This window comes from Aethalodelphis obliquidens, unplaced genomic scaffold, assembly GCF_003676395.1.
Source record: "Aethalodelphis obliquidens isolate GAN/ISIS:26980383/991018 unplaced genomic scaffold, ASM367639v1 scaffold31, whole genome shotgun sequence".
In the NCBI taxonomy this organism is placed as follows: Eukaryota; Metazoa; Chordata; class Mammalia; order Artiodactyla; family Delphinidae; genus Aethalodelphis; species Aethalodelphis obliquidens.
The window spans coordinates 12,709,020-12,735,389 of NW_020837975.1; the positions used below are offsets into that span (position 1 = coordinate 12,709,020).

At 40.2% G+C, this 26,370-nt stretch overlaps 2 protein-coding genes across 17 annotated transcripts in view; both read left to right on the forward strand.

Moving 5' to 3' along the window:
- The first annotated feature begins 89 nt into the window (after nucleotides 1-89).
- On the forward strand, nucleotides 90-24,865 carry NFYA (nuclear transcription factor Y subunit alpha). Of its 13 annotated transcripts, none has more exons than XM_027127165.1 (12): nucleotides 379-611; nucleotides 2,843-3,073; nucleotides 5,074-5,159; nucleotides 6,180-6,327; nucleotides 7,891-7,977; nucleotides 10,703-10,849; nucleotides 14,490-14,621; nucleotides 14,813-14,918; nucleotides 16,083-16,249; nucleotides 18,581-18,754; nucleotides 19,533-19,634; nucleotides 22,262-24,865. In XM_027127165.1, exons 4-12 carry the CDS (start codon nucleotides 6,253-6,255, stop codon nucleotides 22,313-22,315), a joined length of 1,044 nt encoding a protein of 347 aa, XP_026982966.1. In that variant the 5' UTR covers nucleotides 379-611; nucleotides 2,843-3,073; nucleotides 5,074-5,159; nucleotides 6,180-6,252; the 3' UTR covers nucleotides 22,316-24,865. The 13 variants fall into 13 exon arrangements, with proteins under 13 accessions (XP_026982967.1, XP_026982965.1, XP_026982973.1 ...); XM_027127169.1 differs by lacking the exon at nucleotides 379-611 and adding an exon at nucleotides 1,060-1,158 and having other exon boundaries at nucleotides 7,891-7,974; XM_027127170.1 differs by lacking the exon at nucleotides 379-611 and adding an exon at nucleotides 1,060-1,158 and having other exon boundaries at nucleotides 7,894-7,974.
- A 988-nt stretch (nucleotides 24,866-25,853) lies between these two features.
- The window catches only part of LOC113631083 (adenylate cyclase type 10-like), a 38,414-nt gene continuing 37,897 nt past the window's right edge, over nucleotides 25,854-26,370 (forward strand). For 3 of the 4 annotated variants that reach the window (XM_027127187.1, XM_027127188.1, XM_027127189.1), the window contains exon 1: nucleotides 25,855-26,036. In XM_027127187.1, coding sequence (XP_026982988.1) covers nucleotides 25,880-26,036 — 157 coding nt within the window. In that variant the 5' untranslated portion in view covers nucleotides 25,855-25,879. Of the gene's footprint in view, nucleotides 26,037-26,370 lie in introns of all 4 variants that reach the window. The other variant, XM_027127186.1, reaches the window with a different exon arrangement.

Here is a 26,370-nt window from a genome sequence, read left to right on the forward strand (position 1 = left end):
GCTCCTTCAACTGGGGGTGGGGCGAGCCCGAGCTCGGGTTAGGGGGCGTGATCTCAGAGGCGCCTGCGCGGAGGCAGTTGGAGGGAGGCCCGATTCCCCTTTGTTCGGCTTCGCCATTTTGCTAGGCAGCGGCAGTGGCGGCGGCAGCGGCGGCTGGAGCCTCTGATTGGGTTTCGGGGTCCGGTACTGGAGCCAATCAGCGCGGGCAGCGAACCGGGGGAGCGAGGCACGGTGAGTGTGAGGAGCCAATATCCAGCGGCCCAGAGCCGGCCCCAGCGCCCCGATTGGCGGGTCTCGCTGACCACTCAGGAGAGGCCCAGGCGCCCGTCGAGCCCGGGGAGTCAAGCTGAGCCTAGCCGAGCTGGGCTCCCGACGGCCCAGGCTGGAGCCTGCGAGCGCCCCACGGCACTCCCAGCCGAGGCCTGCAGGGGGCCGCCCCGCGCGGGGATGGCGCCCTCGGGAGCAGGCATCTCGGGGTCCAGAGCCTCGCAGGGTGCCAGAGCCAGTTGGGGATGCGATGCGTCCCCGTCCCCCCGACCCTTAGGCACAGCTTCTCAGGCCCCAGGCCAGGGGGTGTTGGGTTTGCCTGCCACCAAGGCCCCTAAGCTCAGGTATACACACACACGTGGGCCCGGGGCCTTGGCGGTTTCCTCCTGGTCCTTCCGGCCTCACAGTTAAGCCCGCCCTTGCACTCAACACGCTCTGGCCCTCGGGACGGGAAGTCTCCCCCCGCGGGGCCCGCGCACCCCACCCCTCCGTGAGCGGGTCTGTCTGTCTGCAGCCCTTCTGGGTCGGGAGGCAGGCCCGGGGAAGACGCGCGCCGCAGCCATCGGGCCCCGCGTGCAGCGCGGAGAGGGGGTGGGCCGAAAGGGGGGCCCCGCCCACCCCGCCGTCCCCGCTGTCCCCCTGATGGGTGGAGGGGATCCATTAGTGCACCCACTCCCCGGCCCCGCTGCGCCCCACCTCCCAGCACGCTCGTCCCGGGTCTCCGGCCCGGCGCCGTTACCACCCCCTTTTGGCTCGTCATTTCCTCTCTTCCCCGCCCCGATCGCCGGGCAGAACTGCACACCTCCGTCTTGGAGCGCAACCAGGCGGTCACCCGTCCTTGCCCGGGCTGTAAGGCCTGTCCATTCGGTGCCTGGAACCTCACTATAGAAGGTGGCGAGCCCTGTGCATTCCTTTTCCCGGAGGCTGCACAATTTGCTTTCATTAGTCTTATGTGTTGTTTTTCATCTTGTGAACTCTCGCTCCCTTGGGAATGCACAATTATTTTCTTTTAACCTTTCTGTGTCACTTTGAACGTGTCAGGTTTCACTCATTAGCTCAGTCCACAGCCATCTCTTGGTTTGTTTTTTTCCAGTATGTTGATGTTTTCTCAGCAGGTATTTATAGAAACGTAACAGTCTTGTGGGGTTTTGGTTAGGGTGAAAGGAAATCTCCGTTGACAACCAAGTATCGAACAGTTCGTATGTACCAGGCGTCCATCTGTGTGCTGGGGAGGGAGTGGTTAGAGGTCGGTAAGAACCTTCCCAGCCTGGTGGAGATTGACAGGTGAACAGTAATTAATATCTCACGGTTAGTGCTGTAACGGGGCCAGGTTCAGTTCTGTGGTGCACTGATGTGTGAGCTACCAACAGCCCCGGTGGAAGGCCAGCATTGCCACACTTTTGATTGGCCTTGAAGGATAATGGGATTTCTTCGGACAAGAAAGAATGGAAGAGCATTGCTCACAAAGAGAAAAGCAAGTGCAGAGGCACCAAGCTTTGCTGTGTGTTCAGGGGGGAAGAAAGTATAGGGCAGTGGGCAGTTGCCGTGAGAGTTTAGGCTGGAAAGCCCAGTTGGTAAAAACACTTGTATATCTTGCTAAGGAATTTTTCGGAAGCAGTTATTTTGTGGAAATTCGGATAGGAGAAATCTAGAAACACACTTTTTTCTAAGATTGGAAAAATAAGTTTCTGGCTTATGGGGTTCTGCTCCACAATAGCAGCTGACTTTGGGGGAAAAAGGAAGATTTTTCAACTAGGACTTTAAAAGTTTTTACTCATGTGAAGCACAGAGTGCAGCAGTCCTTGCCACATAGAGTAGGCCTTTAGTATAATCACAGTTACTAAGGTCATACAATTGGCAGGTTGCAGAAAACTACTCCTGAGGAGTAGTGCTCTTTCCACTACTAAAAATTTGAGGACAGTTTTTGTTTTCACTTTTTGTAATGAGTTTTTCATTGTTTAAGTCATTTTTAAATTTTATTAAATTCTTAAAATATCTAACAGATGGAGCACTGTGGTTTAGATATTTTTTAGAATGTTTACATTTGCCTTTGGACTGGATGAATACCTTGGTACTTAAAAATGGTTATATCTAGTCACTAAAACACCAGCAAACATTTTTGCTAGACTTCTTTCTAAGCGACAGTTATAGTCTGGTCACTTTTTTGCTAAACCCTTCTAGAGACTCCACCTATCTGCAGAAAAATTTAGCCTGGAATGTTGAGATACAGTAATCTGGCCTTAGCTTTCTCTTGACATGTGGCCTTGTATATACTGTTCATATGTGGAAATTTTTCTCTCCTTGTTTTTATGCTCTATCCTCATTTGGAGCACTCCATTCCCTCCCACTTAATCACATATATAAATCCTGCTCATGCTTAAGACCAGGTCAGATGCCACATTTTTCTAAAGCCTTTTTATCGATTCCCAATTGGAAGAACTCTGTGTCCTCCATACTCCCATATTTGTTTTTCTCTTAGGGGTTCAGTACAGATTTTTACTCCTTTACTAAATTTAAAGACTCTTTGAAGTTAAAATCTTAGTCACAGTTTTACTTTTATTTCTAAAACCTTCAGGACGGTGTCTGACAGGTGGTACATCATTCGTGGAGATTAAGAAGCAAGTTAGGAACTGCAATCCAGAACCTTTTGGATGATGGGGAAGCTGGACAGCCCTTTGTTCTCTAGTCTTTTATCAAACACAGATCAGAACCTGTTTGTTGAGTTGTGAAGTCAATCTAGTGGGCCAATGCTGGTAATTTTTTACAATAGAATAGAAACTATCACAGTTCATCTTATGTTATGAAGGTAAATATTCATGAAACTTTTGTTTTAGTTACTTTTTAATATGTTGCATGTGCATTTGTGATGTGAAATGTTTTTCTTACTGTGAGTTGTCAACAAAGTTTGAAAGCTGCCGTTCTAGTTTTTACCTGGTAGTGATTGTCAAATATGATAATTCTATGGGGTTTTTCACTTGCTTATAGTTGAGTTTCTGGAAGTTTTAGCTTTAAAATAAAAATGTGTGTTGTTCCACAATGAATGGATTCCTAAGTAGTTAGCTGCATTTCAGGTTCTGCAGCTTGAAGTGAAGAGGAAGGGAAATTTTCTTGCTAACCGGAATAAACATACTCACTTTCTCTCTTTGAGGAAAAAACATTCAAACTTTGAGTTAGGAGTGAGAGCTAGACAGACTAAAGCTGGCTGGCTTAATTCTGTCAGAATGTGGCCGAAAGGCACTTGAGGAAAGACGACGATGTTTGCAGTTCTGCTAATTGAAGCTCACAGTAATGGGAACATGTGGCTTCATAGAAGCCAGTTGCGTCCAGCCTTCACCATTAGCAGTCTCAATATCATGCTCCACGCTGAATCGCTCCCTCGTTAATATGACAGAGAATTGCTGTTAGACTTGAAGCTGCTTCCTTTTGACCCTTCAAAGTATAGTGAATTTAAGTGTTTTTAAATTGCAGCATTTGTATTACCAGGATAAACTAGTTAAGAAGAAAATCTGCATGACGTTTTATTAGTCATTTCCCTGCACTTCCAGTGCGATGTAAACTTCTGGAAATTAGCGGTCAAGGAAAAAATCTTATACAGGAAGGGGATTTGGGGTGGGATGGGTTGTTAAAATATAGAGGACATTCCTTCCTGATCCTTATTTTTTTTAATCAACTCTTTTGAGATATAGTTTAGACATAAAGGATAATCATTTTAAGTGTACATTTTGATGAATTTTGACAAATTTACACACCTATGCAACCACCAGCACAGTGAAAATATAAAACATTTTATCGCCCCAGAAAAGTTCCAAATGCTTTATTCCAGTCAACTTCCCACCTTCCCCTCTTCCCCCTTTTCCATTTCCAGGAAACCACTGATCTGCTCTCTGTCTCTAGATTACTGTTACCTATTCAGGGTTTCATATAAATGCAATCACACCACTGTTTTGTATCATGACCCTTAATTTTTAATTTTATTAGTTTAGAAATATAAATGTATTGTGTGTATTGCAGTTAGAGACAAGATAGAGTTCAGGGAAGACCATTCGCTTCCCTGGAAGAGCCACTTCGTCTGGCTGCAAATCTGATTTTCTGTACTGTTCCCAGAATCTCTCAGGAGCCAACTGAGTCACCCAATTCAGAAGAGACATAAAAATCAGAAAGCCAGTTTTTCAGTATGCAATGAGAAATAACTATCAAGTTTACTTGTGTTTCTGATCATATATGCTCCCTGTCGGCTACTGTATATGTAAATCCAAATTATAGCTAGATGTGTGCTTGGTGAGTATTCCATTAGAGCAAGGGTAGTGAGTTGAAGAACCACATCACCACACACCATCATGCTGTGATGACATAGTCATCCTGTCACTTGTTTATAACTCTTACACTCTTATACTACATACCAATTTGGTTATGAGTAATAGGCTCAATCAATTTTTATTAGATTTTCCTCCCAACATTTTAGTATAAAAATTTTCAAACATACAGTAAAGTTGAAAGTGTTTTACAATAAACACCTGTATACCCTTCATCTAGAGTCTACTGTTAATGTACTATACTTGCCTTTTCAGAGAGATACCTATATATATCTATCTCTCCATCTATTCATCCATCAATATACTTCTTCCTAATATTTGGGCACGCACTTGAATATATTTTGATTTCTTCACATCACGTTGAGACACCTTACAGTCATTCTGGGTGATTCATATCCTCCACCATGTGTGGATTTGTGGAGAGTGGTGCACTGCTTTGCTGCTGTGATGTGCAGATCATGTAACCCACATAACTTTGTCATTCAAATTTTAGAATTCATGAAGGCCTGGAGAAAAGTTTGGGGAAAGATTTATCTACATTTTGCTTATATACAGCTGTACCTCCCCCATGTTTCCAAGGTGAATTACCCTTTGATAATTTATATAATTTAAAATTTTTGAATCAGGTCTTTATTCAAGGTTCTCAAATATCACTTCAGTTTATCTAATTGTGTGCTTATTTCAAAAAGGAGCTTTCAGCTGTTAAAGTGTATGAGAATAGTAAATTTGGGCATTGACTGCATATTTGATATTAAGAGCTTACAAATTTTTTAATGTTTTGAAGTAATTGTAGAGGCACAATGTCATTGTGATAAAACGATAAAGAAAAGAATCTACTCTTTGGAGATAGATGCTGACGTATTTTTGGAGTTTGGAATAATAAAGTGTCTGGGATTTGCTTCAGAATAATGCAGGGGTGGGTGGAAAGTGGATAAGATACATGTGGAATAAGATTGACCATGGGTTGAAAATTGTTGAAGTTGGGTAATGGCCATAGGGGTTCATTATAATGTTCTCACTATTTTGATACATTTTTGAAAATTATCATAGTAAAAGTTAAAATTATACAATAAAGGGTGGGGTATTATTAGGCATTCAGATTCATGACTGAGGAAAACTTAAACTCTTTTCAGAGAAAATCATAGCCTGCTGTTTCTGTAATTCCTTTTTATTCCTTGCTCTGGATTAAAACACAAACTCCTAAACCTTTGCTCGGTCTTTCTTACTTAACACTACTTAATGGAGATTTTGATAAGCAACGTGTTTGACTTCAGGTCTGGGTAATTACTTACTAAGTAATAAACCCTGAAATTTTAAATTGCTTGCCATGTGTAGTGCAAATGTGTTACAAATTAAAGAAACTGTTCTCTAAAGTACATGTGCAGACCTGAAAATCAGTGTTAAATAGGCCTTGTAACAAAGTGATGTTGTAGCTTAATGAGAATTTCTTAAGTGTTGCTCTAGTAGTTTTGAAAGGAAAGTTTGCTGATGAGAAATGACAGAGCATTTTTTACATATGTTAAATAGCGTTATCAAGGTTAAGCATCTGGTGAAGGCTTTATTAACAATCTCACTTTACTTTTCCTACTTTTCTAATAGGAGTGCATCCTGAAGTCTTCTAGGATCTCCAGAGTGAAAATCACTGTGGTCAAGACTCTAACTTGGAGGGACCATGGAACAGTATACAGCAAACAGCAATAGTTCAACAGAGCAGATTGTTGTACAGGCTGGACAGATTCAGCAGCAGGTATGGAAGTAAAACTGCTTTAAACATCACAGCAAAAGAGCTGATAATAGCACTGCTCAGTAGCGGAATTGAGAGGTCTCAGATCTTATAAGAGTGGGTCTGGTGACTTGTGCTGAAGTGCTTTTCAAAGATTGGATTTTTTGCAGTTTCTCTCATTTTCTCTGTTCAGAAGTCTATATCCAGTCCATAACCACTTAGAATTTGATTTCATGGGAGCCTGGTTTAATAGTAAATTGCCCCCTTTTATCGTATTAGAAATCAAACACCTAGTCTGTTTTCAGATGGAATTATGCAGGGGGTTTTTTTGTTCTTCCTGGATTCAATTTGGTTGTTTCTCTTATTGATTAAGCTACCTTGTGGTCTAGTAAGGCTTTGGCCACAATAAACAAACCAAGATAGCTTCTAAGAAATCCACCGTCCTTTGATGTGGTCCATCACAGTGCTTATTTTGAAAAGCTCTGGTTTAACAGGAGGATAATATTTAGATAGCCACACTTACGGATAAGCACATATTAGAAAGGAATTCCCTGCTGCTGGTTTATCCTAATTAATATAGGTTGCCTTCTTGAATTTATACACAGATTACATTTTCTGATGATTATACCTGGCTTTATTTTAGGAAAACTTCACTGGTTTTTTCTCCCTGGAAGAAAAGAAATTTACTATGCATTGATTTAACCTTAGACCAAGATTGGGAATGTTTTATTTCCAAAATGGAACTTAGATAATATAGAAAAGTAGTTAGTAGGGAGGGCAGAGGATGTTTTGATGGTGAGTTGTTCCATCTAATGATCAAAGAAAGGAGCTACCCTTGATTAAAAGAGATTAATTATCGAAATTCCTTTGCTGGCTTTTCCTTCCACGTAACTGCAGCTTCCTTCAACTGCCTTGGTAGAAAAGGGGATTCCACAGAGGACCCTCCATTCATACCAATGCCCTGGTGGGTGAATTCTTGTTCTGTCAGAACTTACTATTAGGAGTAATAAAAATTAGGTTGAATCTGTGAAAACATTGCTTCTAAGGTAGTCCAGCTGAGTAGGAGTAATCCTAGTTTGGGGACACAAGAGCAGTGACCTCTTGAAGATGATTTTGGCTCTAGTGATTACCTTCATTCTTCCTTTCTGGGGATTGCATTTCAGTTCCAGAAATTCTTCATTGTAGCTTCAAAGCTGCTAAAACCTGATTAACTTTTTTGTTCTTGTGAATTCAATTGAGGAAATAAAAAGAGCTTTAAAATAACTTCACGAAGAAGGATCAAATACCTATTTTTGGAGGGAAGGACTGTGTTAAAATGTTTTTGTTAATGATGTCAGCTATGTTGGGTTTTTTGAGTCATGGAAGTGTGTTTTGAGTTCCACTCTGGGGACAAAGGGCTAATATCTGTAATCTGTTACTTCAACAAAACAGCTTCAGTATAGGGAGTCTACAGTTTGAAAGTCCTGTGTAGGGTGGGGCTATTGAAAGAAGACCCTCCCTCTCCCATAAGAGGTAAGGTGACCTCATGTCTTGAACTATACATTTCCTTCCTGACACATTTCAAGCTCTTCCTGTTCCTGTTCTCAGCAGCAGGGTGGTGTTACTGCTGTCCAGTTGCAGACTGAGGCCCAGGTGGCATCCGCCTCAGGCCAGCAAGTCCAGACCCTCCAGGTAGTGGTGCCCTCTCTGATTCTCTGTAAGCACTGCATGAACTTCTCCTCTCCTCATGTTTGGTGCTGTTTGTGGTAGGATCTCATGGAGAAATGGCAAAGTCAGTTGCATGTCTTTGATGCTGCTAACTTGTCTTTGAGGCTTAGAAGATGCCAGTTTCCTAATGTTTCATGCTAAATCATGTAGTGACCCCAGTATCAATTTTCTGAAAAGTGCCGTTTGGCTAATGTTTCTTTGGGAGTGTCTGGGAAAGAATCAGTATAAGGGACAGGAAGAAATTCTTACAAGTGGCTTTAGAACCTATTTAGAGATCAAACTGTAATAAGATTGCATGGTAACTTTTCTTGAGTTTGTATTATGATAGTGGAGAAGAAAATATATACATTTTACTAGGGTAGATTGTGCTTTATTTTTATTAAAAGGACAACTTGGCTGTCCTGTCCTGCAATAATGATTGCACTTGACAAGATTGATCTAATCTCTGAATCTTGTTAATCTCTTAACTGCTATCTTTTCATTACCTTTCTTGGGGAAATAATGACTTGTCTTATTGTTAGATCTGCAGAGATTGCCCCATAGCTCTTGGACAGAGGTGGAATATGCTTTCTGTAAGTCTTAAGTATTATAGCCACCATAAGAATTCCTACTTAAACAATGCAGTTTCCTAACATTATGTATGACCAAGATAAATATGTAAATTGGGGTTATATTTTGGCCGGTTCCTATATAAAGATAAGTGAAGAAGCATAAGTCTTTTCTGAGTTTATAGGTTACTTTAACTAAAATGACCATAGTTTTGAGAAATTGACAAGATTTGAGTACCCTGCCTTTTTCCCTCCATTGAATGGAAATGATTAAGAGTAGGACCTAGAATGTAAAACTGGCATCTCACTTTATTATTAGTGCTGCTTAGCAAGTATCCTGCAGTGAACTACCCCTTATTGTAATCATTTCACTTTACCCTTTCAGCCCCACTCCCAAACCTGCCACTCATAGTGTTTGATGATGATGTACAGCCAATTCCACACATAAATTAAGCTGAAATAAGCTGAGCTCATAGGTACTCCCAAACTATATTCAAATCTCAGTTCAGCAGTTTGTTATTCATGTTTCTCATGCTTGCTTCATCTTATTGAAATATAAAACAGTACTGTCATTAACCACTTGTGGAATGGGAATGTAACCTGCTCTTAACCGTATGGCTTCTTGTCTGATGCATGTATGCTTGTATTCATTCACATGTTGTAAAAACAGTGGGTTCCTTGGAGTCTCAAATAGTTCATCGTGTGCATATATAGGGAAAAGTGTGTCAATGAAGGGAAAAGTTAAGATGATGGATAGCCAGAAAATTACTAATAGCTGTGCCTTAAAACTTGTGTTTCCTACTTAGGCAGATTTTATTTAAAGAAAGGGAGGTACTTTATGAAAATAATGGAAACCTTTCCTCTAGCGCTCTCACTATTTTGGAGAATTTTAAATACTTCATTCAGTTAGTCATGCAATAAATATTCTGGAAAGTCTTTCCTCATAGAACATATGCAAGTCTTTAAAAAGTAAAGTGGAATTTCTCAATGAACAGTTTAACAAAACACAGGATTTGAATGTTCCTGAAGATTATGATATGCTTGGGGGTCGGGGGAGGCTTAATATCTAATCTACTAATCTAGGACAGATCGGTCTTTTAACTAATTCCTCTTACTTGAACATACTTTCACTAGCATTAAGAATGATTATTTCAGATATACGGATTTTCTTTTGATCTGTTACAAATAATTCCTCAAAACAAAGATAGAAAGTTTGGACTTTTAGCTATTCTATTGAACTAAAGTGGCTTATTTTTTGGCTTTCAGAATGCAGTTGGCTAGATATTTTTATATTGAGACTCAAGATGTCACAGAGCACTTACAATGCCCCAGCTTCTGGAGTAATCCATTTACTCATTGGAGCTTGAAAGTTGGGAGTTTTTGGTGCACTTGAGTGCTTCGTATAATTTTCATATTTGTTAAAGCTAAAATAACTATGCAGGTATTGCAGGGTCCAGTGTGAGAGGTTCCACCACAGAGACTGCAAACTGACCAGCAATATATTTCTAGGCATTTTTGCTAGTGGGCTCCTTGAGCAACCACAGGATTAGAATTCTTAGTGAGGTGAAGAGGGTAAAAGATACATGTTTCATTTATGCTTGAGAAACTGTAGGGAGGAAGGGCATTCTATAAAAGCTCCCAGAGCTGCTCACTACCTAACCTGGAGTAGTTGCTAGGTTCAGTTTGATTTACTCCTTACAAGTTACTTAGAATTTATTTGCAGTCAACCACCATCCCCACCATCAGCCCTCCCTCTCATTGCCTCCTCTCCAGCCTTCACTAGAGAGTATTCCTGGATATTGGTCTAAAAACAAAAATAATAGCCTTGATGATTTGATTAAATACTTCTCATGGGTTTAGCCTGTATTTGATGATAAATGCCTTGTATCTATTGATAGACTTCCCAAAGACTGCTTATTCTCCATTATATCTGACCTTAAAGTATTCAGCTTGGCATTTAGTCAAAGATACTGTATTTTCAAAGAAGACTACTTGAGGATGAGGACTTGAGACTTATTTTCTTAGTGTCTCTCCTACCTTCTCCTCCTCTAGCAAGGCAGCAGAGTAGATGCAGTGATTGTCTTTTGGTAAAAACCATTTTGTGTCTTATGTTATTTCATTGTTCTTATTTTACTTTATTTTAGGTCCAGGGGCAGCCATTAATGGTACAAGTCAGTGGAGGCCAGTTAATCACATCAACTGGCCAACCCATCATGGTCCAGGCTGTTCCTGGTGGACAAGGTCAAACCATCATGCAAGTACCTGTATCTGGGACACAGGGTTTGCAGCAGGTGAGTGGTATTGTTAAAAATGTTTAGACAGAATAATAGGATACAGGTTTTAAGAAATAGGTTGTTGCAAACTGAAAATTGATATTGCACTTAATTGTTTCTTACCTTCTGTTCGCATTTAGTCGATTTCCCACCTTTGTAGTGTCAGTGATATAAAGCAGAGCTATACAGAAATTGGACATCTCTGGTAAGGACTAAGATATTAGACGTGATCTCAAATCAATGTAAAGAATATAAAAAGAATCTAGTTTAATAAAAGTAATTCATTGGTGTGATCTCAGTTGGCACTTCTGGGCACTGGGGGAGGGAATTTTATAGTCTTCATTTCCTTCCATGTAATTTATAACTTGAGTTATCTAGGAAGTGATGGAAATATTTCAGTTCAGACCTGTCGCACACACCTCAAGCTGTACTTAGAGCAAAATTTATAAACTTAAATATTTTAAAAGAACTGCAAATAAACAATGGTATTTCTCTTAGAAAGTTGGGAAAAGAACAAAATGAGCAAAAGATTGGTTAAAATTAATGAAGTAGAAAACCAACAAATGTAGAAAAGTAAATAAAAGCTGATTCCTTAAACAGACATATAGTTAGGTAAATCCACTGGAAAGACTGATTTGGAAACAGAAAACAAAAGTAAACAGGACACACAATTCTGTGGCATCAAATTTTTAGAGGGATTTTTATCTTGTTGGCAAAAATTTTAAACAGTAATTATATCCAGTGCTAGAATGGGTGTGAAGAAAATGAAACACTCATTATTTTTGGTAATTTTCAAATTCTAAAGCCATTTTGGAAAGGTATCTCACTCTTAAATACATAAGCCTTTTGATCTACCTGTCTTGCTTCTGAGAATCTATTCTATAGGAAGAAAAGCATCAATATGTAGGGGAAAATATACAAAGACATTTGTACATGCAGCATTCTAGTAGCAAATAAATAAATAAATAATTGTAGCCTGAGTGTTAATAAGGATAAAGAAATGGTTGAATACATCATACTTTATTCATGTGGAGTGTTATGTCCTTGTTAAAAAGGATGAACTGTTGACTTTGGGTGAGGGGTTAATACTGAAGTATTGTTAGTGAGAAATAATTTTCAGAGAGGTATATACTTAAGTCATCTCACCTTTGTAATTAATAGCTAAATCCCAATGAGTATATATGTTTATGAACTTCTTACTAAAATTTTCTAAAGCTGTTTACATCTTTAATTTGTTTTAACAGTTACAATTATTTCATTAATGTCTTCATTTTTCTGGAGGAATGTAATATAAGTTGAAAGAATTTGGCTATGCTTGATAAATCAAACTTTTAAGTTTTGCATATTCCCTTGTAGTCTTGTGCACACCTTTCAGACATAGTTATACACATGCATATAGTTTTCATTGTTGTGTGTTTGGTGTTTTTGTTTGTTTTACTTTGCTTTTTTTTAATCCCCCACATGATTTTCTTATCATTTTTAATTCCTTCATAATGGTCAATTTGATGAATCAGAATTTCTAATTTACAAAGTGTATTTAGGGATTTTTGTTTCATTTTTCTTTTTTTGCTTTTATAGGTAAGATTACTATAAATGTATTCGAATTTTATAGCTTTATTTTTTCAGTTGAATTTAATCTTATGGTAATTTCTTTGGATTGGAAGAATTGGTTGGGCAAAGGGTAAGATCATTTTTAATGCTTTTGGCATATTTTTGCCAAGATAGAGTTTTAGTTAGGATTAAAAATAGTTTCCATGTTTCTCCATGCATAAATGTGTGAGCCTTTAAATATATTTTAGTGTGTGTACTTGCCTCAGTTTCACACTGCTGTTTCATTTCTGTCCTTGCTGTCATTGCCTCGTCTCCAACCCCGCCTTGCCACTCCCTCTTCTCTGTTGAATAGAAATAGCGTGATTCAGTGCTAGGAACATTGTACCACGAGTGCGATGACCTGACTTCATTCACAGGTCTGCCATTAAACAAACTTTCTGATCTTGGCCAAGTCATTTGAGTGTCAGTTTTCTCATTTGAAAATGCAGTTTATATCAGGTGATTGCTAGGGTTCATTTCAGCTCCAAATTCTGTGATTTTTCAGCTCTAAATTTGGGGATTTTTTTTTTTTTTTGGCCTTTAAGAGACATTGAAATGGTTATTTTGTTCCCCTCCCTCCAAGCAGGACTGTAACTAATCAAACCATCTTGGAAAATTTATTTTCTGTTAATGTTATATAACATGGCTGTAGGTAAGATCCCATAGCCTCCCTTAGAATGCTTAAAATTTCGATCCATTTTTATTAGAGGTTGCTTTAGTGTTTTTTGAATAACTGTGTCTTTTAGAAGTGTACTTAACCTTTTTTTTGGATTGCATCTTCTGTTTTAGAATTCCAGTGAAATCTATGCTCTCAGATTAATATCCCTGGCTTGATATAGACAATGGAACTAAAGTAGAGAGCCAAAAAATAGATGCAAGAATATTGGAAATTGGTATATAACAAAAATAGTATAAAGTATCAGTGAGGAAATGGTTTAAGAATGATATCAAAAAAGAAAATTATTCTCTACCTCATGCTATATCAAAAATACTTGCTAGATAGATTACAAATCTAAATGGAAAAAAGCATACTTGGAAACATTTATATTCTCTTTACAGGAATATTTTCTTTATGCTGTGGGGTAGAGAAGGATTTCTTAAAGACAAAAAAAAATTGATTTGACTGCTTTAAAATAAAAACTTGTATACATCAAAATATATCATAAAACAAAGGTAGAAGACAAAATTTGGAGAAGGTATTTTTAACACTTAACTGGGTTCGTATCCAGAATACATTAAAAAAAAAATTTATGTATTGATATGAAAATAACAATCCAGTAGAAAAATGGGCAAAGAATATGAATAGATAGAAGAGGAAACCCTATTGACCAGTAACACGTATTCCTTGCTATCCAAAACAGGTAGAAAAAGATCCAGATAACCAGATAAATTTCTTTACTTGTTTATTTACCAACACTTTCTAATTTAATTTGTTAAATCTCAGTTTTGACTGCAGGAATGTCTGATATGACAGTCTCAACCTTTCTATACAAAATCTTTTAAGGATTTTATATATGCATATTTATAGAATCCCAGTTGGAAAAATTAGGAATTACTTAATTTTTTTTCAATATGTTATTATAAAAAACTTCAAACAGACAAAAACAAAGAGAATGGTATGGTGAATCCTCATCACCCATTGTAACACACAAACTAGTATTTTGTTTAAGTAAATCCATTTTCATCTGTATTCCCCTACTCAAGGGTTATTTTGAATATATGTAGTACCATTTCATCTATTAAAAATATGGTATGTTAGGTATATTTAGGGTATATTTTTAAATGAACATGCTTTTAAAAATATATACACGTGCCAGCCTATCATCGTTTTAAAAACTGACGTTGATTCCTTAATATCATCCAGTACCTAGACAGTGTTCAAAATTCCCCCATTGTTTCATAAATGGAAAACAAGTTATCTCTAATTCATAATAGAGCAAAACAGGACTTCTTTTTTTTCCTCTTTAGGGCATTCTCTGCCTTCTAGAGGAATTTGGGTAACTAACACTCCAGAACCATAGGAGGCCAGTGTCAGCAGGACACTAATCTTTTATGTTCTGTTCCGCAGATACAGTTGGTCCCACCTGGACAGATCCAGATCCAGGGTGGGCAGGCTGTGCAGGTACAGGGCCAGCAGGGCCAGACCCAGCAGATCATCATCCAGCAGCCCCAGACAGCCGTCACTGCTGGCCAGACGCAGGTAATTCCGCTGTCCGCTGTGTCAACACAGGAGCACAGCTGCTTTGGGAGGGTTAGACAACTGAGTCAGATATTTCACATGTAGTAGAAATGGGGAAGAAAAATTTCTTTTTCTTAAAAAGGACTACATAGTCCTTTTCCTTGTGGTGTCTTCGGAATGCGTTCAACTGTGGCATTATTTATTTCCTACAGACGCAACAGCAGATTGCTGTCCAGGGGCAGCAAGTGGCACAGACTGCCGAGGGGCAGACCATCGTCTATCAGCCAGTTAACGCAGATGGCACCATTCTCCAGCAAGGTACGTGTGCCCGTCATTTCTGTGGCACTTTGGGGGCATCCTTCTTATCCTGAGCAAATGACTGCTTTTGAAATTTTGTGGCAACCTCTATACGACATATTTTTGAAAAACAACAAAATTTCCTCTAAGTCTCCGTTGATTGTTAGTTCCTTGTCACCAATATGCGACCAATGTTGATTCCATTTGTAGAACTACAGTGGTTGTTAAAGACAACCACTAGGACCCTACGGATTATATAAGCTTTTTATTCTTTCTGGGGAGAAATGTTTTCTAAATAGAAGATTAGAAATATGGCGTTTCTTTAGTGGTAGAGACATACATCATAAGTCAAGTTGGCATTTATTGCTATTGCTGCTTTTTTTTTTTTCTGGGCCACTCTTCATTATTAATTTATTCCAAGAAGACTTATATGCCCACTGTGTATATGTAGCACATTACTAAAGTAGTTTTCTTCTCAAAGACCCTCTAGTCTAGTAAGTGAGACATGCATGTGACCAAATAAACACAGTGCATAGCCCTTATTAGAGGTCTGTATTCTATGACTAAAGGTTTGACCTGTGATTAAAATTTGGCAGTATACAAGATCCAGTGAGTGCAGTAAGCGTGCTCTCCCATGACTCGGGCCTGAATTGGCAGGAGCTCAGAGAATGATGAACAAATTCTCAAGTGCTGCTGTTGATAGCTTGGGGGCTTGGAGTACCTGGTTTAATTGGAAGTTTTAGTCCTGCAGCTGTTTGACTCATTGTCAATTTAGGGTAGACAAATTAAAAGTTTATAAAAATCTTCATCCTGAAGCAGGTTATTCATATATATAAGAACGGTTGATATAGCTGGAGTCATACTGGCCCATAGAAAGGGAAGCCTCCAGACTTTCTGGTCACCCATTGAAAACTATTATTGGAATACCCAGTGAATTACCCACTTCAAGGGTAGTGTTATTCAGAACTGGAACCCAGATAGTTGATAGAATTTCTAAGATTGTGATTACTTGGATTATATACAGCAAACCAGGGAGAGAATGGAGGAGAGCTGCTTTTCCCCTTGTGCTATTGAGTATGTTTTTCCAGGGTGCATAAGTGTGGGCCACATAGAAGAGGGACTAACTGTGTTCCCTCCTTTCTGTGTACCTGTTTTTTGTTTGTTTTATGTTTTATTTTCTTAAAGTTACAGTCCCTGTTTCAGGCATGATCACCATCCCTGCAGCCAGTTTGGCAGGAGCACAGATTGTCCAGACCGGAGCCAATACCAACACAACCAGCAGTGGGCAAGGGACTGTCACTGTGACACTACCAGTGGCAGGCAATGTGGTCAACTCAGGAGGGATGGTCATGGTAAGAAAATTGATTTTTCATTTCACTGTTCTCACCTGTAATTTGTTTTTCCATGTATCTTTGTCTTTGAAAATTTCTTCAACTTGCAATTTGATATCTCTCATAAAGCTTGTTTATAATGCTGACCTCTTGGGATTGCAGTTAATCCCTTAAGACACTTACAGAGATATACTTTTACAATAAACATTACAACAAACCATAAGTCATTCTGGGCACCTACTATGCGCCAGAGACTATTCTAGGTGCTAGAGATATAGCAGAAGATAAAGAGATGTATTTGCTTTTCTGTAATCTTATTCATAATTCAAATAATGAAGGGCGATACAAACTACTGATCTTCGGGAAGTGGAAAGTATATTGCCCAGAGTGGGTAAAACAAGAAGTAAGTTCAAAATTAGAAAGATTGTAATCAATAGAGAAACCAAAAACTGTGATGTAGATATATTGGGAAGATAGGGAAGGAGAGTTGGGTGGTGTGAGTGAAAGCTAAATCCTCATATATGTCAAAATGGGGTGCCAGTATACAGTACCTAAAATGGATAAATTAAGAATGAGTAGTAGAAACCTGCACAGAAGTAGAGGAACTACCAGAAAAAACAATACAACCATTCAAAGTTGTTATAGTTGGGAAGGTAGTGGGGCACGGGAGCCCGTTACTTGTTTCCTCATACATTTAGTAGTGTTTTGTTTTTGTTTGTTTAGGAAAATATGGGTTGAATTATATAGTAAGTTAACAATTTAATTAAAATTATTTATATAACTAAAAGCATTTAGTAGCACTTGGTCAATCTGAACCTATGTTCCTTTGTGTTTTCCTTGTGCTCTTTTATTGCCATATGATTACCATTCATGACCATTAGATGGCAGCAGACATTCCTAGAAAATGGAGCAGTTGGGTGGACAAAAATTTGGACATGGTTGTGTCATTTCCCAGTATGGCTCCTTGGCCCCTATTACAGAATCATCTGGAATGTTTGTTGAAAATGTAGGCCTTCATCATCAAAAAATCTACAAACAATAAATGCTGGATGGGGAGAAAAGGGAACCCTCTTGTACTATTGGTGGGAATGTAAATTGGTACAGCCACTATGGAGAATAGTATGGCGGTTCCTTAAAAAACTAAAAATAGAACTACCATACCACCCAGCAGTCCCACTACTGGGCATATACCCTGAGAAAACCATAATTCAAAAAAGAGTCATGTACCACAATGTTGATTGCAGCTCTATGTATAATAGCTAGGACATGGAAGCAACCTAACTGTCCATCAACAGATGAATGGATAAAGAAGATGTAGCACATATATACAATGGAATATTACTCAGCCATAAAAGGAAACGAAATTGAGTTATTTGTAGTGAGGTGGATGGACCTAGAGTCTGTCATACAGAGTGAAGTAAGTCAGAAAGAGAGAAACAAATACCGTATGCTAACACATATATATGGAATCTAAGAGAGAAAGAAAAAGGTCATGAAGAACCTAGGGGTAAGACAGGAATAAAGACACAGACCTACTAGAGCATGGACTTGAGGATGTGGGAAGGGGGAAGGGTAAGCTGTGACAAAGTGAGAGAGTGGCACGGACATATATACACTACCAAATGTAAAAGGTGGTTTGTGACCACCTAGATGGGTGGGAGGGAGGGAGACGCAAGAGGGAAGAGATAGGGGAACATGTATATGTATAACTGATTCACTCTGTTATAAAGCAGAAACTAACACACCATTGTAAAGCAATTATACTCCAATAAAGATGTTAAAAAAAATACCATATGTTAACACATATATATGGAATCTAAAAAAAAAAGGTCATGAACCTAGGGGCAGGACGGGAATAAAGATGCAGACCTACTAGAGAATGGACTTCCGGACGTGGGGAGGGGGAAGGGTAAGCTGAGACGAAGTGAGAGAGTGGCATGTACATACATACACTACCAAATGTAAACCGATAGCCAGTGGGAAGCAGCTGCATAGCACAGGGAGATCAGCTCGGTGCTTTGTGACCACCTAGAGGGGTGGGATAGGGAGGGTGGGAGGGAGACACAAGAGGGAAGAGATATGGGGATATATGTATATGTATAGCTGATTCACTTTGTTATAAAGCAGAAACTAACACCATTATAAAGCAGTTTTACTCCAATAAAGATGTTAAAAAAAATAAAATGCAGGCCTTTGGTGTAAATGTTCTCCAAGAATCTGCATTTAACTAAGTGTCCTATAAAAGCTGCTTTTTGTAGCATTCAGAAGAAAACTAACAGGGACCAATAAACTGTCTCCCATGTCCATACTTCATGTCACTAGTTAATGAGCTCTGATTTTCTTTTCACACAGATGGTACCTGGTGCTGGCTCTGTGCCTGCTATCCAGAGAATCCCTCTCCCTGGGGCAGAGATGCTTGAAGAAGAGCCTCTCTATGTGAATGCCAAACAGTACCACCGTATACTTAAGAGGAGGCAAGCCCGGGCTAAATTAGAGGCAGAAGGGAAAATTCCAAAGGAAAGAAGGGTATGTATAACATTGGGAAGGATACAGGATGAGAACGGCAGGGTTCTACTTTTGAAATTACTTTTATGTAGTTTGTTTCCTTGAGTACCTTCCAAACATTGAAGTTAGGTAGCTGTTACCTTTTGTAAAAGCATTTATTATTGCTATATGGAGCTGCAACTGCAATATTTAAAAAATATGACATAAATAGGGTGGTTTTTTTATCTTACGTAAAAGAAGTCCAGAGATAAATTGTCTTGGGCTGTGGTAGCACATTTCCAGTCCTCAAGACCCATTCTCCTCCTTTCTTACTGTCCTGATATTCTTAGTATGCTGTCCATGGTCCAAGATGACTGTCTGGGCTCTAGCCTCGGAGCAAAGGGAATAAGAAAGGCATTCTTTCAAGGAAACATTCAAGAAGTTCCATACATCTCACTAGCCAAAATTTAATTACATGGCCACACCTAACTGCAAATAAGTATAGGAAATGCAGTCTTTTTACTGAGCAGCCAACTAAAATTTGGTTTGTTATTAAAGTGAAAGAGAGGATGTATATTGGGAGGTAGGTAGTGATCTCTCTCATACCTTTGGGGAATCTTTATTTAGTTATTACTCTTTTGGCATTTACATTCTTATGATAGTTAGATATGGTTAGCTGCTGTTTATGTTTTCTCCAAAGATTTCTCCATAATACAAGGTCATAATTGCCCCCGGTGGCTTTGATCACAGCTGTCCTAAACTTTTGAGCATTAGACAGCTATGCTAGTTTCAGCTAGTAGTTCTATTTTTCTTATTTTAGAAATACCTGCATGAGTCTCGGCACCGTCATGCCATGGCACGGAAGCGTGGTGAAGGTGGACGATTTTTCTCTCCAAAGGAAAAAGATAGTCCCCATATGCAGGTAAGAAGATTTATACCATTTATTCTTGTCTTTACTGCCTTGTATTTTCTTGGGTGGAAGCCTTCGCATTGTCCTCCTGATATTTTCAAACTAGGTGCTAATCAGTCTCTAAACTAGATGCAACATTGTGTGTCTTAGAGCCCTTTTCACCTTAAAAGAACTAAGGTCTTTAATCAGTGGCCTTTTTTCCTTCCAGTCTTTGCCAGTTATTACTATTAATTCCTTCTTGAAATTCTCACTTTTCTTGATTTTCAAAGAACAGGTTTGTTTCTTAGTGTAGTAGTAGCAGCAGCAGCAGCAGCTAACACTTAACTGCTATGTGCCAGCCATTATGTTAAGCACTTTTCTTTTGTAAGCATTTTTTCATTGAATCTTTACAACAAGCTCAAGCCCCATGAGGTAAGAATTATAGTTTCCATTTTACATTTGAATCTGAGGTTTAGAGGGGTTAAGTCATTTGCCTAAGGTAAAATATTTAATAAAATGGTGCAACTGAAATTCATACCTAGGCAGTGTAATTCCAGAACTTAGTCTGTAACCATACTGGTTCTTACATCTAATTTCACTGATTATATCTTATTGGCATTTCTAGTCAGTGTGTCCAAAATAGAACTGTTGGTTTTTATTTTATTTTTTTATGACTAAACCAAACACTCATCTCAACAAGTGACATGTCCATTCACCCAGTTATTAAAGCTACAATTGTCCAATTCTTGAAGTCCTCTTGGTTTTAACTCTAAAATATACTCTGAATCAGCTTACTTTGTTCCCTCGTAACTGCTGTCAGGCTGGTCTAACCTGCTCTTCTTTGCTTCAGTTACAGCAGCTGCCTCGTCTCCCTTCTTCCCCTCTTGTGCCCCTCTAGTTCACTCTCCACATCTTAGTGTGATCTTTCTAAACGTGTATCATATCACCTCACCATCCTGCTTAAATCCCTTCTACTCCCACCCTTTTCCATTTGCACTTAGACTAAAATACAGACTTCTTACCATGGCCAACAAGACCCTGCATGATCTCGCTCCTGCCCACTTCTGGCTTTATTTCCTCCTGCTGCTTGGTCTTTATGCTCTTGCTATAGTGTTCAGGAACCTTTGACTTCAAAATAGTAGCTGGTCTGTAAAGCTTTTCACGCCATCCTTTTGCTTGGCTATCTCCTTCTTTTAGGTCTTGGTTTAAATCTGAGAGGCCATATCCAGAGGTCTCTTCTACCCCATTATTTTCTCACATCTTCCTTTTCTTTTGAGTGCAATATTGATAATAATCATATTGTTTTATTTGTGTGATCGTGCAGTAGTTGTCTCCTTCACTAGACTGTAAGCTGTGTAGAAAGTCGAGGATTGTTGTTCTCGATTGTACTTAGCATGATGTCCACTTAAGAACAAGCACTCAGTGAATGTTTGTTGAATTAATGCGTTCCTCCCATTTACTGATGCTTTATTCTGTATACCCATCACATCCCACCTGCACTACTGTCAAATCTGTCTTTATAAGATGGTGCTTTCTTAATCATGTCAGTCCCGTGCTCAAGGATGCATGCTAGTTGCTCATTGCTTTCTGCAGCAGATCTCAAACTATTTCTGTAAGTTACTTAGCCTCACTTTCTTCACCATTAAAGTGGGATGCTGTTGATACTTTATAGGAATGTTGGGATTTCATGCAGTAAGTCACATTAGGCACCTGTTTAGCACAGTGCTTAGCGCATGGCGAGAGCTCAGTAGAGGCTGGTTATTGTTCATGCTCACTGATCAAGACCCAGCCTCTGGTCCTCCCACCTCCAGAAATGTTTCAGCTTTTTCTTGGATCACACCAGTTGAGGCTTCAGAGTGTTGGTGTGGAGGAACTGAAGGTGGTTATTGTGGAGTGTTGCAAAAAGCTTCCAAGGACTGATCCCCTCCCCCCTTTTTTTGCCACACTGCACGGCTTACAGGATCTTAGTTCCCCGACCAGGGATTGAACCCAGGCCATGGCAGTGAAAGCGCCAGATCCTAGCCACTGGACCGCCAGGGAACTCCCAAGGGCTGTTCCTTGTCTGAACACTGCAGGTGTTTTGTAAAAGGCAGGCAGTAGGCAGAGTTTAATGGAAAGAAGATTAAATCGGAGTCAAGAGATTTGGGAGTTAGTTCTTGCTGGGCTCCTCACTAACTTTGTGACTCTAGTCCAGGCAAATCACTTCACCCATCCAGGCTTCAGGTTTATCTACAAAATGAGTGCATTAAAGTAAATAAATTCCAGCGTCCTCTCCAGCCCTGCTAAGTGCTCAGTATTTAAATATGATGATCAGAAAATATACAACATGACTTGGTTTCTCTGGGTCTTTTTCTTAGCCGCCTAAGGACCCTTAATCCTTAAGCATAGAGCACAGCATAGGTGCTTAGAAAAGAGAGATACTCTCAACTCTGGAGTGTTTATTAATGGAATGCCAGGCCAGACCTGGAATCTTTTTAAGAATAAGATGTACTGTCTCTTCTTTGCTAATGGAGCTGCGTTTCAATCCGTGTGTGCAGACTTAGATACATCACAAGCCTTTGGTTTACTTAGTTTGTGTATTTCCCTTGGTGATAAGTAGTGAGAGCCATGAGTTCCCAGTTCTTTTGCAAAGGACTTTAATTGTTATGCTTTCTTTGTAGGATCCAAATCAAGCAGATGAAGAGGCTATGACACAGATCATCCGAGTGTCCTAACCCCAGGCCATGTGATGGAACTGATCAAGGTCATGTTCCTCGCACTGTTTCCCACTGTTCCAAGGAAACTGATCACCTCTTCCAATGGGACACTGACGATTACATTCTGCCCTTTTCTACAGGACAGAAACCACTTAGTTTTTAATAAGTGGCTTAGTATTATAATTGCAAGGATGTCTGGCAAATTGAAGTTGCAAGCCGTTGACTCACCCTTTCAGTCAGGACTTATTTCAGACTGTTGGTGACATTGACATTTCATGGATTGGGATGATGCAGGGGACCCATGCCAGCCCAGCAGTACCACACCTAGCACTTAATGTTGACTGGTGATGCGAGCCAGCCATCTCAGCAGAGGAGAACGACCTTCTCAACCTAAACTGCAGTCAGGGAAGCTGCAGCCCACTCCTTCCCATGGATTCCAAACAGCACCCATCCCTCTGATGGGGGATCTCAGGCTGACTAATGGACACTTTGTATTCAGAGATGGTTTCCAGGCAAGGAAGCTTCATCTCATGATATGGAAACAATAAATTCTCTGAGATACATGCATCTAATCTGTGGTAATAATAAGAATCCCTTCTACCCAGATGATAGGTTGGTATTTTTGGACTCCAGCCAAGAAGAAGCTAACTCTGGGGATAGACTGATAAAAGACTCAAGCACTAAAAATATAGCTGAATCTCTTAGCTTTGACAAGTTGTGGTCTGCTTGTCTGTCGACAGGTCATATGGACTGTAGTTCTTGCTGTGGTTACTTTTAAGAAAACTTAAGAGTGTGCTGGGCCTTGACACTGCCTTTCCTAAGTAGAGAACAAAATTATAGAACTTCTGTGCCGAAGTGCTGAGGACATTTGTAGTAACTCCTTAACAGAGCAGAACTAGAGATTTTCAATCACAGGCTTTGTGACAGCATTTGGGGAATAGAAAGGTTCATGTTTGTTTCAGTCTAGAAGGACAAAGGGTAGTATGTATACTCTGATGTTGTCATAGCACGATTCACCAGTGGATGGTTACCTGGGATGGATCATTAAGATGAAGAGAATAATTTACATTTATACTATAACCTTTTAACAAGCACGGAAAGGGAAAAGTCTGAGATTTGGTCCTTGACAATTTCTGGAAAGCACTGTTCAATCAAGCTATCCTGGACATAGTCCAGGTTTGCCTACTAGAGCTTGAGATGTATGTTGGCTTCACTCCTGCGCTTTGTGCTGGCCCTGGAGAGCGAACATTCTCATTCTTCCCATGGCAGCTGATTCTTTGGTGCCAGTTTCCGTTTGTTTCCCCTTTTCTCCGTAGGCATTGTGCGGAAAGGTTTTCACGTTGCATCCATGTTCTGGGGATAAACTGCGGACTGGAAATAGAGATTCCTGCAGGGTCAGGAACAGGACCACAACTCCCAGAGTGGATTGTGCCTCAGTAATCTGTTTCTTTTCTAAACGTGGAACCCTGGGAGAACTAAGATGATATTTCAGAAGAGTTGCTGTTTTCTTGGAAACAAAGAAGGAAAACTATCCTTTTGAAGAACATTTGGGTTTGATTTAAATACCAAGAGTAGAGATTGGCTCTTTCTTTGATTTCACTCTAGCTGTATTAAGAAGGAAAAGAAATTAAACCCTCTAAAGAAAACATCACAAAGGGAAATCACTGTAGTGGTACAAAATAGAGGTACAGAGCTATGCAAAGAAAGCAGGAAGTGAAGTATCTCCCTAGTCCCTTGAATCTAGTCGTCTGTCCTGGCTTGCGGATGTTAGGCAGGGTTGACCTGTGGGCTCACTAGAAACTTCTGGCTCTTTATGTGAGTTTCAGGTGTTAACTTTATTCAGTAAGCCCCAAGTTCTTCAGATGATAGATTACTAAAAACAATGAAGAGTTTATATCCTTTGGTTTGTTTAGGAACCTTCAAGATGCAGAGTTCAGAAAGAAATTCCTCAGACCTAATTTCTAGTACTTAAGCCAACAACAGTTCTAAAATGCTATTTATTTGTGTCTGTAAGTTTGTACATAGTAATACCAACCTCATATTGTTGCGGATTTTTGTTTTCACGAGTTTGAGTTTGGTTTTATTTGAAATGCTTCAGTTATCATTTTGTCATTGCCATTTCAGGTAGCTCATGGCCCTTTTATTGTGGTCATTTTAGCACATAATAACCCACAAAGTGGGGGTGAGGTTTGGATTCTTTTGTTACTAGAAGTTCTTTTATTCATTTGTCCTTGTGACTAGTGATGGCTTCATAGATGCAAAAAGAGTGAATGGATGAGTGAATAACTGGTTTAATGCATAGTTCACTTCTTGAGTGCTTTTTTCCGCAGGATAATTGTAAATATATATTTTAATTGCACTGGTACATTGAACATGTCAGTGTCTATACCACTGGACCAACAGCATTTTTCTGGCTAATGGGTGCCTGATAATAATGTCTTGATTTTCCTTTGGGACTCAACTATACAGAAGGTTTTTTCCCTCAGCTGTAGGGGGAGCACAGGTGATTGATCATTGATGTCATTTCAATTGTTATTTTTTAAAATAAATTTATAAAATGCTTTAAAAGTGTCTTGAATTTTGAGGAGTCTACATCCCCTGGGTTCTGGGTTGTGTTTATAATGCTGATATTGTGAACTCTGTAAACACACATGTAAGCTCTGGACAGTGTGTCAAATTTGAGAGTGTCCAGCCTTTCAGCTGTGTCTCCCCTTGATCTCTTTTCCTTCCCTTTCGGCCCTCCCACCCTACTGAGGAAATATTTTCTGTCGCCTGTGGACTGATCATACATTTGGTCTTCCCACTGTAAGTGTTCATGAAAACACGATGAATTAATTCCATGAGTAAAATTAGCCCTTCAGTTACCAACAAAACAGCATTGTTATATGATATATTGTAGAACTAAGAATAGTAAAGATGTAATTTTTAGATTTATTTATGCAGAAAAACATAGATGCATTTCTGATTGTTAAAAATCCACAACACGCTCGTCCTTTTATTGCTTTGTGTTCACCAATCTGAGCCACAGACCGGCAGCCTCAAATGGGCCATTACCACACGAAGTGTGAGAAAAAGCGCGCAGGGGGAGTACTCCCGTGAGACCAAATGACCTGTCCTGGCAGACAACAGAAGTGGAATAAGTTCCCTAACAAGGAAAAAGACTTCCTGTGTTAAACGGCCTTAGTCTAACGGTGTTAAATTTAAAAACCATCCTGAGTTTGCTTTAGTCAGATGCCAATGGAACTTGTCCTTAGAAAATAATACGAGGAAAAGACCACCCTATTGATATTTATCCCAGGTAATCAGTTTTATCGTAAAAGCAGCTTCACGTTTGAAAGAGATTTTAAAACGTCAGGCTTTGCTCCTTCGAACGCGCCGCCCTGCCCTCCTTCCGCCCCTCCGCCCCCGGAATCCGGAGCAAGCGCAAAAGCTTTGAAAACAGGTGGGCGGGGCCCCAAGGAAGCCCGCACTGATTGGTTGGCGGGAGGGACCCGTCAGGGCCGTCGTTGCGGATTGGCTACTACGCGAAGAAACGCTGTTACCAGTCGTTCGGCGAAAAATTTCGCCGCTGCCGTCGCCGCTATGGCGACGAGTAAGGGAGTGGCGACGCCGCCTCTGTGGCCAGTAGAGGCCCGGCTGGCGGCGCTGCTTCCAGACCTGGTGGTCTTCAGAAAGCCCCGGGGATCGGAACAGGAGCTTGCCACGGCCCAGGGCGTCCTCCTTGGCGTCCACGTGACGGGTGAGGGCGAGGGGAGGTGCGTCGCTCTCCCGACCTGCCGGAGGGGCGGCCGTTGGGCCACAGCTGGTAGAGTCCGCGGCGGTTACGGGCCTGGCCCCGGGGCGAGCTAAAGGCACGGTTTCATTGCACTTTCGCCGCCGCCGCCGGAACCTGAGGGTCATTTTCCGAACAGGAGGACGCCTTTTCGGACGACCTGTCGTAGCCCTGGAGTTCACTTCAGCGATGATGAAATTGAGACTCAGAAAGGGGAAAGGGCTTTTTCGGGGCCATATGTCAGGCTTTGGACCCAAGTTTTTCCCCAGTCCCGAGCATTTTCCAATAAGCATTCTGCTTC

Coding starts and splice junctions, on each gene's coding strand:
- NFYA (XM_027127166.1), top strand. CDS start 6,253: ATGGAACAGTATACAGCAAACAGCAATAGTTCAACAGAGCAGATTGTT. Junction 16,250..18,580: donor ACTCAGGAGGGATGGTCATG/GTAAGAAAATTG, acceptor CTTTTCACACAG/ATGGTACCTGGTGCTGGCTC. Junction 19,635..22,261: donor AAGATAGTCCCCATATGCAG/GTAAGAAGATTT, acceptor CTTTCTTTGTAG/GATCCAAATCAAGCAGATGA.